This window comes from Pleurodeles waltl, chromosome 1_2 (assembly GCF_031143425.1).
Source record: "Pleurodeles waltl isolate 20211129_DDA chromosome 1_2, aPleWal1.hap1.20221129, whole genome shotgun sequence".
NCBI lineage: Eukaryota > Metazoa > Chordata > Amphibia > Caudata > Salamandridae > Pleurodeles > Pleurodeles waltl.
Genome location: NC_090437.1, coordinates 472,820,546 through 472,837,434, shown reverse-complemented (window position 1 = coordinate 472,837,434; position 16,889 = coordinate 472,820,546). Strand labels below are relative to the sequence as shown.

At 41.8% G+C, this 16,889-nt stretch overlaps 1 protein-coding gene across 1 annotated transcript in view; it reads left to right on the top strand.

Annotated features, from left to right (window-relative positions):
• The window catches only part of LOC138300976 (uncharacterized), a 63,966-nt gene extending 47,847 nt beyond the window's left edge, over positions 1–16,119 (top strand). The window contains exons 4-7 of the mRNA XM_069240960.1: positions 1,055–1,192; positions 7,519–7,662; positions 14,798–14,858; positions 14,981–16,119. Coding sequence (XP_069097061.1) covers positions 1,055–1,192; positions 7,519–7,662; positions 14,798–14,858; positions 14,981–15,084 — 447 coding nt within the window. The 3' untranslated portion in view covers positions 15,085–16,119. The remainder of the gene's footprint in view (positions 1–1,054; positions 1,193–7,518; positions 7,663–14,797; positions 14,859–14,980) is intronic.
• The last annotated feature ends 770 nt before the right edge of the window (positions 16,120–16,889 follow it).

Sequence of the window (16,889 nt, the reverse complement as noted above, 5' to 3'; positions counted from 1 at the left end):
TCCAGTGAACATGAACGTGCAGCACTCTGCACCTGTACAATATCACCATTCCCTGCAAACATTGACCATTCCCTAATAAGACTACATGGCAAGTGTTTGCACGTGGTTGTGCTGAGAGAAAGCCAACTGATCTAGGTAGGTCTTTTACAACTCTCAGCCACAGCTACCTTATCATATGAGAAATCAGTAAAACTCCTAACCATCTGGCCTCCTGTGGCCCACGATTTCATGACCTTAGACAATCACATGGGCACCATGGGAAAGAGGCTACTCTACAATGGAAGGATTGAGGGCACAGAGGACCTATATCTGCTGGACCATCAGCATCCATACAGCCACACTTCTTTATGGAAGATGTTCATTGATGTGGACTAGGGTTGTGGCTAACCTGGTGAACACCCGGTTTAATCTTGGTTTGTATTATCTTTTCCTGCCCACTCTTTCCAACTCCCTTGATTTTTCAGTTCTTGGTGACTCACTATTTGGGACCTGCCAATTTTCATTCCATAAGTAAATGTACAACTGCAGAAATCTTCATGTCCAGTGGAGTTTCCTATAAATAGTGTTTTGCAATGCTGACATAGTTCTGCAGTTCTTCTAGGCTTTGTGAGTGTGGTCTTAATGTGGCTACAGGCATGCTGGATGGTGATGCTTGCCACATGTCTCTCTGGATAGTCTTCTTATATACAAATGACCTACCAATACTCTCCCCGGCCAGCAACTGTGTATGTAGAAGGATCTCCCTTCACTTTGGAGCCATACCTGTCACCTATGAACCCGCCCCCACACCACCTTCTGCTGCACTACATAAAACCAAGGAAATTTTAATTACTGCAGAAAAGAGCTGTAGAAGTAGAAAAATATCACCTACTAAAAGCTTCTCCTTGCAGTGCTCCATGGCCTCATTGGTTTGTCTGCCTCTTCTTTAAGGCTATGCACGTGCCAAAGATGCAGTGAAGCTTAAAAAAGATTACAAATATAGCACGTGTGATGAAAAGCTAAAAGCTTAAGTGGTGGTGCGCATCTGTGTAATTAAACTTTATTTTTGTTCCAGGTGAACACACTGATTGCTGCATCTGTGTTTTCCTGCTTTACAACTTTGATTATAATAGTGTATTCCTCACTGACACTAAGCTATGGAGAAGATGACGACGACATATTCCTTCACCCAGATATTCACATCTTTCATATGGTAAGCAAAGAGAAAGGAGGTAATCTAGTCGAAGACCATTTGATAGTTCATTTCAGTGACTACGGTTGGCTCTGTAGCTATTTTGCATAAACCATGGTGTTCCCCATTGAGCTGTGCGAGTTAATGCAGAAGTGTACATTTTTTTTTTTTGAGTAAACTCTGTCTATACTGATGCCAACACCCAGTATTTAACTTGTGCTGCTAATTGCAGGTGGCGGGCACCGGCACTCCTTTTTGGATACAGGGACTTACTTTTCATCATCAGACTCTGACCCAGGGCATGAAAGGCAAAACAGGGAGAGAAAGTTAGGGATGTTATGACAAAAGGAGAAAGCAGGAATAAAAAAAGAAACTCAAAAGGCGTTCTACCTCAAGCAGCTGTTAAGAGTTGCATTCCAACCACTTGTTTTTTCACCCACTGTGCCTCTCTAGATAGAGGCCCAAATTATGCAAGTCAGTGCTGACCCTGGTTTAAATTAGAACATTCTATGCCTCACTGCTCAGCAAGGCCCCCTACAGAGGGGAGCACAAGCAACTGGAGACCAGTTTCATCTTCGTTAGGCCTCATCCGTGAGGTATGGCTTGGACCTGTGGCACAACAATTAAAGGACCCATGTCTGGGAATACCTATAGCCACTTAGGACATTACATCAAACACACAAAGGATGATGGGAGGGATACTTGGCAGACATCTGTCTACAGTGACACATGCTTGAATTACAATGGGTTGGAATGCTGCCTCACAGCATTGAGTTAGGTAGAGGTGGGGAGGTCAAAAGAAATATCTGGAGACTTCGAGATAAGAACACAATACATGTCAAGCTTCTTATGGAAGTGAAGTGTTGAGCTTAAATCACAGCAGTTGTTTTTGGGTAAGGTTGAAGGAATAACTTTTGTCCCTAAAGTGAAGATGCTGTTATCTAGTATTGGATCTTTCATAGATTGACATGCTGGAATCATTCCCCGTCGCTGAAGTAAGAGCCCCACGGTGCCATACTAAAGTGGTATGTAAAGAACATAATAGGCTATAATGGTAGCAGGCCATCAGTTTAATAGCCTATCTGTGTCCTTCTTTAAAAAAGGACCATAGTTGAACTATGACCAATCAGGTGCTAGCACCCTCTAGAGTACCCCCAAGAGAGACTGCTCCTCTGATTTTTCTACCACATGCCATGTGAAGGGGGTTTCCATTAACTTTGCTTAGTTTTTTCCTGTGGCTTCTAGTTTTCAGCATCTGTCTCTACTGCCTTTACCCACAACACCTGGTAAAGGAGTGCAAAATTTGCCATACCTTTTCTTCTAAAACCTTAAGAGACAGAGAAGGAAAATTACTTTTATGGCTACAGCAGTCTAGATCCCAGGAATCCAGCTCTTCTGATGAGGACAGGGATTCAGCTGTAAAGCCAAATAAAAGGTCAGGATCCTCTGACCAAGGGGTTTCTGAGGAGAGTAGGAAGGTCTTTAAGTCACACCGCAAGGACCCTCACAAAAGGATAAAGTTGTGCTTATCTCGGCAGGGTTGTCCTCCTCCCAAACTTCCACTCCATCGCTGAAGAAGAAGTAGCATCACTGTTCTTCTTCAGGACCGTTGATCTAAAAATCCTCTAAATTCCGTCGACCATGATGACACAATCGACATTATTGTAGACGATGGCAGCTACCATCACCACAGTCCAAGTCAGACATTAGTGCTCCCAGTTCATCCACCAAGGTATTTTCTTCTAAGTCACCGTCAAAATTGGATTTGACTTCTCCTAACTGTTGAAGATGCCATCAAAGCCAGCATCAACAAAGGTGCAGTCGGCAGCATCACAGTCGATAGCAGCACCGTCGACTGCAGCACTGTCATCTGAACTACCGCTGACATAGTCAATGACTGCAGCACTGTCACCGACGACACAGTTGATGAAAGAAATTTTACCCACAGTGTCCTACTTCACATTTGCATCATCTGCGACATCATCGACGGATGCAGCCACAATAATAAATATCACAAAAAACGATTTATGCGCTGAGGTAACTTCTATAAGTAAAGTTTTTTTTCAGCTTTACTACCAAGTCATCTATTGGACTGGGAGGAGTCAGATGATGAAGGTCCCTTTGGGGACTCACACAGTCCTTCAGAACTTCATGTGAATTATCAGGAAGAGGATGACGAAAATGACGAACAACAATGCTACGAACCTTATTACACCCTTCATAGCAGACATTATGAGCATTATGAATGCCCTCAGCCGAGGCAGGTTGTTTTACAAATGCCTACAGTGTTGGTTCAGGATTTGCAGGCCTTGCTGTAAAATTAGAGAAGGTTTCCTGCACCTACCCAAGAACAACAGTCAATGCAACCTCAGACTGTTTCTCCTGCAACGCCAAAAAACATCCTCCACTACCAATGCCCAGGTTCACACCAGAATCAAACATTGCTGCACCTCCTAAGGAGAATAACAATTCTACAGAAGATGAGCGATAAGAGGTTGAAATCCCTGGGCCTTGACAGCCGCAGAATGAATGGGACGATTACCTGGTCCCTACTCCATCTCCTCCGCCTCCTCATCCTTTGGACTCTCCCTCTGAAGACATTGGGGGTTTCTATAATCTAATGGACCGAGCTTCAGCACGTTTCCATCCCCCAACCTCTGTTACACATTCAGAATGTTTTCTCCACGATTTTAAGGAGCTGACTAGAAAATTTGTGAGAGCCATCCCCATCATAGACTACATCTGGAATGAGGGGCTTAAAATTATGAAAAATACAGCTAGGTATGGTACCTCAAGTTCCACCTCGCCTGGACAAAAAATAGAAAGCCTCAGATGATTCCCTTGCTTGCCTCATCTGTCACCGTAAGCTTGACTCTGTCGTCTCACAGGCAGCTCAAAAGCATTCCAAGACTCCTTCTGTTCCCATCTCTGTGCCACCAGATAAGGAAGGCAGACACCTGGACAGTTTGGAAAATATATTCTATTATTTAAGCCATTACCGTCCGAGCAGCCAACACTCCTGCCATCTTGGGGCGCCATGACAGCCAGATGTGGTCAGATTGACCTGACCTGGACCAGGTACCGGCCACCTCTGCGCCTTCCACCCAGGTGGGTGTGAGTATCTCAAACTACCTCCACCAATGGAAGGAGATAACATCAGACAAAAGGGGTGTTAGATTTAGCAAACTATGGCCATACCTTGGAGTTTGTGCAGAGACCACCAAACCATCCACCAAAAGGGACGCATCCACCTAATCTTCATTTACCGAGGAAAGATGCCTTGATAATGCTGGCCCAAGGTGCGATAGAAAATGTTCCCCTTCATCAAAGAGTAATATGATTTTATTCCTGTTTTTTTCCTGGCGCAAAAGAAAACTGGATAATGGAGGTCGAAACTGAACAAATTTCTGTGCAGTCTTCCTGTAAGATTACTCTGTCAAACATGCTTCATCTTCTAAATCGAGGAGTTTACATAACATCATTGGATTTGCAGTATGCATACTTCCACATTCCCATACACCCCAAGCATCGCGAATATCTCCATTTCTCTGTAGCTGGTACTCCTTATCAATTCAGTCCTTTTTGGGCTAAAATCAGCTCCTCTAATTTTCACAAAATGTTTTTCCCCGGTGGAAGCTACACTCTGCAAAGAAGCTCATCGTGTATTTCCCTACCTAGACGATTGACTGATAAAAGCTTCATCATTGCAAAAAGCATTTGAATCTACCAGAGCTTGCCTCTCACTGTTTCACACTCTAGGCCTCACTGTAAACTATCAGAAATCCTCCACCATTCCAACTCAGACGGTAATGTTCTTGGACGCCAACCTTGATACAGTTGAGAACAAAGCTTACTTATCACAAGACAGCCAACGAAGGCTGTCCAACCTGGCTCTACAAATCTAAAAAAGAAAGTCTGTTTCTGTAATACTACTCAAGTCACTACTGGGGATAATCTCCTCTGCGGTAAACCTAGTTCTGTTAGAATGGTTAAAAATGAGACCAATGCAAGAGGAGCTGCACTCGCAACAGATCCAGTCTCAAGGCTCCTTCGAAGACTTGATCAGCATTACCTCAAGGATGGTGGCAACACTAGCATGGTGGTCTCACATAGATAATCTCTCTCAAGGCCTTACATTCCTGACTTCAGTTCCAGACTTCGTCATCCCAACCAGTGCTTCCTTGGAGGACTGAAGCAGCCATCTAGAGGACCTACAGATCCAAGGGAAATGGTCAAACCTCAAAAGCTAATGCACATCAATTGCCTAGAACTGAAATCGGCATTTCTCATCCTATAAGCTTGTACCGCAAATAGCAGGCTCCTCTGTGCTGGTCCGTACATACAACACAACCAGAATGTATTACTTCAACAAACAAGGAGGTACCCGGTCTCCTATTTCTTTCTGAAGAAGCTGAAGCTCTTTGGAATTGGTGAATTGTCTCACAATTCACAGGAGATCTCTAAGAGCCGAACACGTATCAGGGGTGAACACCTTAGTGGACATTCTCAGCAGAACCGGAGACAGTTGCCAAGAGTGGGAACTGGATCAACTAGAACTGGCTAGGATTTTCTCATGCTGGGGCAAACCAGCATAGGATTTTTGCAACCTACAAGAACTCCAAATGCCAGTTCTTCGCCAGTTGATACCCATTCCCGGGGTTGTGGGGGAATGCCCTTTTGATGCGATGTTCCGCAATTTATGCATACTCTTTTTCCCTCTTCTCATTAATTTCCAACCTTCTCAGAAAAATGAAAATGGACCACTGTTGATTCATCCTGATCACTCCCATGTGGCCCAGTCAGCACTGGTTTATGGAACTCAGTCTCATGTCCGTAACCGATCCCATATGCCTTCCGAAGAAGCAAGTGCTTTTGACGATGAACCAGGGCCAAGCTTTATACATGGAGCCAGCCCCTCTCCACTTATATGCATGGCCTTTGAGTTCTAGGAGTTTCGAAACTTAAACATCAATCAAGAATGTAGAGGGAGATTGTCCAAAGCAAGGGTGGAAAGTACAAATGGAATGTACAGGCTAAAGTGGAAAAGCTTCTGTTCCTGATGCAGACAAAATAACTTGCATTCGTTTGAAATGTGTAAAACTGATCAGCTGCTAGTCTTTTATAGTCAAGAGACTGCAGTGATGAAAGCAGCGATAGCACGGTAGATCTTAGCAACAATTCAGTTTTGCCATTCTAAGATGGGCACACCCCTCAAAAGAAAAGCTAAAGCACATTCCACAAGAGCATTACTCGCTTCAGCTGCTCTGTTCGCAGGCATCCCAGTGAAGAAAACATGCCGCTCCTCAACATGGAAGAGCACACACTCATTCATGCAGCACTACTGCCTACAGTCAGCACAATGCAGTGACTCTGCTGTGGGACAGGCTGTACTATGCCATCCATTCAAATAGAGTGAGCCTCTTTAAATAGAGGTGTTTATTCATATTGCATTCAAATGCTTTCAGTCAACTGTATATTGCCATCTGATTGTTTCTATTAACGTTTATTTAGCTAAAGGTTTAGAATATGAATGCTTATGATTGTGTGTGTGTGTGTGTGTGTGTATATATATATATATATATATATATATATATATATATATATATATATATAGAGAGAGATAGATAGATATATAATGGCAGTAAAAGTTTTTTTTCTTTTTTTTGTTTTTTAAACCACTATTAACTAAGGGTACTTAAGCTGCCTACAATACGTCTTGGTATTCTGATTCAAGCATGTGAATCAATGTAAGATCCAACACTGGATTAGAAAATGAGTTACTTACCTGTAACTGCAGTTATCCAGTATTGCTATCTTTCATAGATTCATATGCGACCCACCCTCCTGCCGTGAGAGGCTCACTTTATGACTGGGATGTATTCCCACTTGTGCTAGAAAATGTGAGGGAATCGGCCTCTCTTGGGAGTATTTTAGAGCGTGCTACCACCTAATTGGTCATAGTTCTACTATGATCCTTTTTTTTTTTAAAAGGACATAGATGCGCTTTAAACCTGATTGCTTACTGCCATTAGAGTCTACTACAGTTTTTTACGTACTGCTTTACTATGGTACAGTGGGACTCCCACTTCGATGATGGGGAATGATTCAAGCATGTGAATCAATGAAAGATACCAATACTGGATAAAAGCAGTTACAGGTAAGTAACTCATTTTCCTAATTATCCTCACTAGGAGAGGCATCCCACTCTGTATGTGTTGTAGTTCTGTGTCGTAATACAAAATGTAAAAGTCAAAGGAATTAGGTGAACTTGAATTAAAGTTTTGTATTGGAAATTTCAATCTGTTTTAATTGATTCTTTTTTTTGTTTTCTTTTTTTCCCCCACCAGTATATACTGAACCAGTTCGTTAAAGGAGCCAACATAGCAATGTTGATGGCTTCTCTCTGCAGCCTTTTTATTGTACTGACCATTGCCTATTTGTGCTGTCGGAGTCTTCCACACTGCATGTGCTATGACACAGTGACTGGCATGGTAAGTAACTGTTCCCATGTTTTATGTCTTCAGTGTATATTTATTTTTAACTCTTAATTTGTTCTTGTGTGCAATTTTGGGTGCGTGGTGGTTACAGTTTAAAATTGTTGTGACCGCATGGAGCTTTCTCCTTGGTGAGGCAATAATGTTTGCATGGTAGGTATGTAGAGCAGACATAGAAGTAGGGTTCTCTTTGTGTATTTTGGGTCACTGTTGGAAGGGGTACCGGCTTAATCAAACAGTGAAGATAGGGTGAGTTTGTGTTCTAATGGGACTGACCAGAGTGACTTCTGGCCTCCTAGTACAGTCGAATTGACCAGTTTACTATTTATAACACAAAATGTTTTTTAATTTCTGATGTATTGAAATATGTCATTTTACTTAGTAATTATTGCAGGAAGGAAGTGTTAGAGTGGTCTGAGGTGACTTGGGTTAGGAACAGGTGTTGGGGCTATGCATGAGGAATTTTTAGTCCGTGAAGATGAGGCGAGGATGATCAAGCATGTGGGCTCAAGTTAGTAAAATAAAGCTCCTGTGGGACTGTATAGTATTGCAGTGTAATGGATCGGTTAGAGTTGTATTCCAGGATGGAGGGGGTAGTCTTATGGTGAGGCTGTGACTCATAAGCATGTTTTAAAGATGTGGCAAACCCCATCACCATTATGGGCTGATTGGGAAATGTGGCAAATTCTTTTTAGGAGAGCATGATGATGTCTTTGTTTTTATCCAGATTTCTGTAAAAACTGCAAGGTGCAGGAAGGTTATGCATAAGCAAGTGGTCACTAAGAACAGTCTCACATGCCAGCCTGCAGTTCCCAAACCACAAGAATTATAGTTTGCGGATGGCATACAAAAACTGGCCCTAAATCAAAGTACTCATGCCTAGCTAACTGGGCCATTATGATCTGTCGGACCAATGGACATTGTCCATGCAGGCCATTAACTGCCTCAGGTGGGCTCTAACATCACTTTTTGAAAGGGGTACCGAGTGACACCGGGAATGGGCTTGTCACCTATTGCAGGCTCCTGAGATGTATCAATCTTGAGAAAGCCCTATCTTATAAACAGTTGTATGTTCATTCTACTGGGATACCCACTAGACTTGTTGTCTACACAGACAAGCCAAAGGAGCTCTGCATTAGGGGTAAGATCTATGACACTCTGAACTCTACACTGTAGAGTTGTTCTCTGCCTTCAGATAGCATTCATTAATCATAAACTGTGTGTTCTTGAATCTTCAACCACAACTCAAACAATTCTCAATAAAGCTATGCATAATGTCTTCATATCTATGTATAATGTCTTCATAGAGTCATGTACATAGCGTAACTTGAGTGCGTCTCCAGCAAGGGAAAACTGAATGCTCATCAAAGGTCTGCTTTCTGATTAAAAATAGCAGTAAATGCTTTTCACTCTTGGAACATTTATTTAAAAGCATTATCAAAGCCAGGCTTCACAGTCCTTCCATGGCACATGGGTGCAAGACTTTAATAAAGAAATCATTGTTTAGTTTTGAAATATGAGCATTACAAAGCATACATCGTCATTGTATTCTAATAGCCAAAAATTCCTCTCCAGCATTGGTTTTGTAGTCATCTAGCCTATAGCCAATTATGTTCCTCACTGGAGTTGGGTCTTAAGGCTTCAGCTCTTGGTAGCTCCTGGGCTAAGAATCTTTCCTTCACTTCCTGCAGATTTAATTTAACATTTCAATGGAAGGCTCCCATAGGCAATCCTTATGTGTGATCCCCACGGAGACTGACGTTTTTCCTCTCGACAGTCGGTTCATTAGGTGCCGTATGTCAACTACTTCTCTTTATCAGATACGTTCAAAGCTCGAGTCTCCATTTGCTTCCTGGGCTGGCGAATAGAACTTCTTTCAGGTGAGCTGCCCTCAAATCCAGGGACATTAATTCAACTTTCTTACAGCGCTTCACAGACACTGTCTTGTGAAGCCTCTATGGATTTTTGATGTCTGGGACACTGAAGAGGCTTCACCAAGCAAGCCAGTTTACCTTTTCGAGGGTGCTTAAGAACTTGATTGTTGAAATGTGTTTGGAAATATATATCAATTCATACTAAACTGCACATAGCTCTCTATCCTAGCGTAGAAAAGACCTTTTGATCATCCATTGCAACATTCAGGTACCATTTGTTGCATTTAAATTACACTGTATCCTTGCAGTGTCTTGGACTGAGGTTAGTTCCTGGGCATGTGACCATACTAAATGGGATTTTTGAATGTTTCTGTTCAGTTTCTACCTTTTTAATATTGAGGTGTGGTGTGTGTTTTTTTTTTTTTTTTTTTAAATATGAAATCAAGGACAGATATTGAGGTCTGGTTAAACCGTCATGGTTTATGTCAAACTACCTAATCTCTGTTGCAGCATGATCAGACTGTGGGCCTACTAAGGCACTTCAAGGCCAGACTGGCTGTGCTGGGCAATGGGAATTTCCTCAGGAGGCTGGAAGGGCGGGGGGGGGGTCGGTTTTGCAGCTGTTTTATAAGCACTGATGTGTCCCTTGTACTCCAACAGTTTTCAGGCAACAATAAATGTGCCAAGATAACTCTGGTGATTAATGTACCTGCTGGATGGAGATCAGAGTTTTGTCTAGTGACAGCTTTGACTCATTTAAGGTAGCGTGAGGGTTAATATGCCTGCTGCAAGGAACGTGCACTATACAGATCACAGAACGGTATTTTTTGTGCAATTCTTGTGGGCTACTGATCGCCACATACATCCTTTTTTCTACTGTGCAGTTCATATGTTAGTCATAATCTAGCACAGTGGTCTGTGAACTGAAATCAGTGCTGCATGCACACTGCATGGTACAATATAGACAGTTATGTTTTTCCCCAGTCTTTGGTTGGCATAATTTTGCTAAAAAGGGTTTTTTGGGTGGAAACTATTAGTAAAGTCAGCCCTAACCACTGTTACATTTTGAATCCGGAGTTTATGCTTCCCCAGACCAAGCTTTCTTAAACATGCCTACCAGTATTGATGTCTACCAGTATGGATGACATGTGAACCCTAGACTGTGTAGTCCCTTTGTCTTAAGTAATATTTGGTATACACTGATTTACACATGATTCATAGTGGCTGTATGTGATGTAAAGTGCCCCAACACCCTATGCTGGTAAGAGAGGTGCTATAAAACAAATTAAATGCATGTGAGAGAGGGGCTATGGAGAGATGAGAGGCACTGTTAGTGATTGAGAGGGAATCATTGAAGAGCCCCAATAAAAACTGCTGTATCCCGGTGCACTGTACGGTCATCATTTACTATACTTTAAAAACAAATGCAATTCAATATATAATGGAAAATCTGTTGTAGAATATGCTGTTTTTGCCATTTTTTCCCCCCGAAAATGTTCCTTTTGGGGCACTATTGTAGTGGTCCAGCTCACTCGCTATGCACTCTATGGGGGCTAGTCTGAGAATTTGCTAGGGCTGCTTTGGGTTCCCAGTCTGGCTCCAGATTTAAGTTCTTTAGTAGGGCCATGAATCGCGATTGGATGCATATTTTGGTTTAACTAACAGCAAGTTTGAGCTTCTGTGTTCGGATTTGACAGGATTGTCAGGCACAGGTGATGAATTGTGAGATACATGCTTGAGCAAATCCTCTTAAAAGAAAACCGCTGATTTGCTGCATCCTTTGCTTGCACTACACTGATTTCACTGTGGGCATATTTTCAAAGAAAAGAATGTGGTTCTGCATAGATCAACTAAAGCAAGTTAATTTTTAGGATTAAAAGAAATACTCGCCATAACATTTTGGAATGGATTGTGCTGAAAATTGCCATGTTTCACGGCATACCCTTAAAAATTATACTGGACAAAAGTCTGAATTTCACACCTTGGTTTTCAGAAGCCATTTGCACTAAAACAGAAAATGAATATCTCAATACTGTTTCAATCACAGACCAAGGACCAACTACAAGTGCAAAGCAGGAGTGAGAATGGGGTTTTTGTGCTCTCACGAACAAGAAAATTTGCAAGGTTACTTGTAGCTAGTTGTGATACAAAAAATGTACATCTAAACAAGGGTTCTGTTATGCGTAAAGTGTCGACTTTTAAGACATTTGCCTATGTCTTCATTGGATGCACAAGTCCTATTCCACAACTGGAAGAGACGAACAGTTGCAAGTTACTGTAAAGATAGTAACTAAATATTTAAATCGGACAGGAGAGGTTGCACAATCTTTCCAAACAAAAGCTCATAACTGCCACCATGGAAACCTAGTATTTTGATCTTATAAACAACTAAGTATTTTGGCCATGGAAAGTTACAACGGCAACACATTGGCCCAGATCTCTTTCACAGTCATCTGTGAAAGTGCGATGTGTTGGACATTCCTGCCTTCTGTGAAAATGTACCCAACGTTACACCTTTCTTTATTAAAATCTCTCGTGACTGACTCTTGATCCAGTGATTCATTTCCTCTAAATTGAAATTAAGGCAATATTAGATTGCAGGATGACATGGCTAGGCCGCTGAAAATCTGAAAGATGGTGGAGCGGAAGAACAAATCTGGGAGCCGTTGGATGATGCGCAGGCTCCCAATTGGTCCATCATTTTAGATGCACCCTGAAATAAGGTCCTAGAGGATGGCCCTTGGTGAGGGCTGATGTCAGGAAAAAGGCTACTAACCCTTTTCTGAGCAGTTTTAGGTTGTTTCTTATTAGCTTTCTTTTCATTTCACTATTTTCTGGTAAAAAATTAAGGGGTAGAATAACATTTTTCAATGCAGTCATCATTGTCTAACTATAAATTCATCATTAGTATTAGTACTTTTTGGAGATGATTGCCAGACCATGACATTTTTTTTTTAGATTTGGGAAGTCATTTAATTTAAGCTGTTTAGTCCATTAAACCACACCTGTTAGACTTCTAGATGCTTTGCATTTGATGGATAGCCTAAATGGAAGTCCTTAGGCAGTGGGCTACAAAATCTTTGTATTTTGCAGGGAAGGTGGTAGGGGGAGGAAATCATTTTAAAGTATCTCATGCTCTGCATGCCCAGACATATGTCCATTTGTCTTATTCACCATAGGTATGGTGTACATTGTTGTTAAATTTGAAAAGAGGTTATTTTACATTAACCATATGCAGGTGACGTTTTGCATAGTGCAGACCCTGAGCTCTGTTGCTTCAAATTGCTCTCAGATTGATGGGTTAAGGAAAATTATACATATTGAAGATAAGCACTTGTGCACAGGAACTAGCCAGAGGCCTTTCAAAATAAAACTCGCAGGCTTAAATCACTGTGGTTGACTCATAAATATACTCTATGCACCCCACATTCCACATACATGCACACGCTTAACACACACTTGGGATGTTAGCGAACAGATCTGGGTTAGCAGCTTGAAGCAGAGGACAATAGGTCTCCACTCAAGTGATAGGTAAAAAAAAGCTTGGTCGCAAACTATAGATTCACAAAACATGGTAAACTGCCACCACTACTCTACATGTAAAACCTAGCGGGATGGTATTGAGGAGATGGTAGTCCTGGGTCTTTTAACCACTTGTCTGCCCCCAGTGTGGACAGAAATACTGTTTCTCCATTTACTTGGGGTGGGGGCATGGCCATGCACATGCTGGGCAGCCTCTAACCTATTATTTTTTTTTTTTATGAACATTCTGTGGCTACTAGTGAGCTTTCAGAGGGGCAGAAAGGCTACCTCTCCTGTTGGGGTGGGGAAACTCTGTTCCCATGGTGGGCCGTCCCTATCCCTATATTAAAAAATAAATAAACCTAACCTGGTGTCTGGTGGGCTTTTAAGCACCCCGCTGAGTTCCCAACAGGGGCAGATTAGGTGTAACTACCCCCATATGCCCTCAGGGGGGAGGAAGGGAGGGCAGAAAGACTCACTGTAGTTTTTGGGGGTGGGGCATGGCCATGTTGATAATGGGTAGCCCAACCCACAATAATCACACAAGCCCTCGCCCAAGGGGCTGCTCCCCCAAAATCCCTAGTGTCTCCTGGGTGGATCCCTGCTTGGGGATTGCTCTTCCTTGATTATCCCCAAGCAGGGATCCACTGGGAGAAAGAGAACATTGGATAGGGGAGATTCTACCCTACCAACGACACCTCTCCCACCCCAATCGGTGATTCCCCCCCTAAGCACTGATGCAGTGAAAGTAAAATGAGCCCATAAGCTTGTTTTACTTTCAATTTAGTGTAATTGCGTCGGTGTGCCCTGCTCGCTGATCATTATAACAAAAAAAAAAAGACTGACTGCTCAGGAAGCTGTTACTGAGCAACCAGAGTATTAAAGGACTCCCTCTGGTGCTCAGTCCTGGCCAGCGGCCGACACCTGCACTGGCGAGGTAGTGTCGCTAAAATGATTGAAAGAGGACATGTTTGGTGTGCCCCTTCCAGGTCAAAGGATGGGTCATGGGCCCTAATCATTTCAACAGACAGGCCTAGGGCTTCATGAATACATTGAATTAGTGTGAGGCAGAGGCAGAAATCAAAACCCAGGATACATATACTCTCTGACAGGGACTCCAGTCAGGAGACCACAACTGTACGTGATGCAGGGAACATACCTTTCTCAATGGATACCGAGAGCAACTGTGCTTCGCTTGGCTCTATTGGGGCTGCCCTGTCCCATGGAACAGGGATCAAGCCAGACACAGACAATCGCCTCGAGCTGCGTTGGCTCTCCCACCTCTTCTGCTGATTATGTGACATTAAGGCACACCTTCCTCCTGCCTCTTCTAACAAGTGTTCAGCATTTAATGAATGTCACTTATTTAATCTCAGATTGATCTATGGGTAATTGTATACCCTTTTGCTGTTTTTATTATTATTTTTTATTGTGTTAAACAGCTTTGGACTGTCTGTCTTAATAAATACACAAGTCCATAAATGTTTTATTTATATTCATTCATTTGTATACTGCCAAAATAGTTTGGGAAGACATTGACACGCTTTACTACAAATTTGTATCCAGCACTCTGAGTTATGTAAAGTTAGCAAGGAAGTTTGCTGGACCAATATACAAATAACTGCTTCATCCAGACGCATTTGAGGTAACAGATAAACGTAATACTTGTAGAGTTTATGCGAGCCTTTCCATTGCATGGGTTGAACCACCGCTATTAATGTTGTTCTATTTTGTAGGAGTGGCTACGGCCGACAGAAGACACTCCGCAAACTGTGGAACTAGTTTGCACTTTCAGAGGTATGTGAAGTTAAGCATTTTTTTTAAATTCCGTCTTCTTTTGTTAGATTTGTTCTAATGTCCTTGTTCTGTGGTGTTTTCATTCTAAATGTAATGTATCCATTTTCACGATATTCTTGCAGGTGGTGATGAGACGGTGTTTAACTCCCCCATGCAGTTCAGGGATCGCCATTTTGTTGCAGAAGAAGACTTCTCAAAACCTCCACCATACGTCAGGCTTTCTTGAAATTAAGGACACCTTTGGCAGTTTATCACAATGCTTAAAAACTTGTCTTAGAACATTTTACACTCAGAACTTCAAGGTTCACACTTTAGCTTTGTGTTTTCAGGTATGCTTTTATTGGTGGAAAAGAAGCCCCATTAAATAGTCACAGAAAGGGAATGGAGCACGCACACAACGGAACTGAAACCAGCCGCAGAAGAGTACTAGCAGATTTTAATGCTATGTTGTTTTAAATCCTATGTCGTCTTAAAATCCTTGTTCATCTACGTACGGACGTCACAACCATACTGTTGATACATTATTTGCCTGTACTTCTTATGCCATTATCTTCTGATCTCGGTGCAGTAGCGTTCTGCTGACGGACCCCGCGTCATTCCCTATGCCCTTGTGAAAACTCTTCAGTTTTCACTAAAAGCAGCCCTGGCAGTAGGTAGAATCTTGTATTGCAGTAACGTGTTGATGACCAAAGAGTTTTGTCCACTGTGACCACTACACAGAGAGGAGTTCAAGGGATGCCCTGGCAGAAGGTTTGATTTTTATATGCTGCTACCGGGGTAGATATTATTTCAAATGCTAGCCCCTTTTTACTGCACTGTCCCAAAGGAGAGCTTTTGTTTTGGCTATACCACTGATTACTTTAGCTGCATTCCCCTTCACTTCGGGGTGTTTACATACGATTCTTATTCTATTTAAATTACTGTTGCAATACAGCCTCTAGAAAATATCACTTTCTCATGATCTTAACACTATGCAAGTGCATCCTTAGCGGTTATAGGCTCATTTTTCTCAGGTTATCTTATAAAGTAAAATTGAAAGAAAAATATTTTTTATGTAATCCAAGGCCAGGCTACGTTTTGAAGGATTTTTTTTTTTTTTTTACTTAAAAGTGAATGTAATGTATATACTATTTTCCTACAGGCTGGTCTAACTTTTGATGTGCTCTGAAATTATTTTAAGTGGAGACTTTTGCAAATGTTTTACATTTATTGCTAACTTGGAAGATTTTAATAATTAAAAAATAAAAATAATTACAACTCCTATTTGTTTCAGTAGTTCTGGAGCTCTATTCCTTTAACAAGCCTTTTGTGTTTACTGGCAAGTTTCCAAATACCCATGTTTACTGTACATTATAGAGGAAGCAGCGCTTAGTTTGTGATATGACCATCTTGTGAACTGGTGTGTGTGTCTGTCTATGTCTATGTCTATGGAGGAAAAACCACGTTGGGTAAGCCAATGCAGTGGGTGAAACAATCCTAATGATTGTGACCAGAGTTGTTCTACCAGTACAGCTGTTAACCGCGTGCTCATAACAATTATAGCTGATGCATAATTTTTTTTTTTTTTTGTATAGCAATTCATGTTTCGATTTTTGTCACCCCTTTGTGCCGTAAGTGGCAGGTGTTATCATCAAACGTAATTGTATTATGTTTACTGACCTCAGAAAGATGGGCAATTGAGATATGAACCAGAGGCATTTATTGCAGATGGTGGTGAGCGTTTATCTCTCTGAGACACTGTGCTGCCTTATGAATGTAAGGCAGTCAAGATGATCCTAGAGTACAGGGCCATACACTCAACCTACTGAGCCAGAAACACAACGATTTATTCAAGATACTTGTTGGTATGTACAAAAGATGTGCATGCTGAATCTGATAAGCACTCTCTGTATTAAGAGCTTCAGTGCCTTGCTAGGGGTAGTAAGTGCTACATACATGAAATTACAACTTCAATATTTGGCTTACTTCCATTGTAAAGTATACCTGCAGATCTTCAAGTAGATCTAGTGAGACAATGCAGGCTGGCGCTGG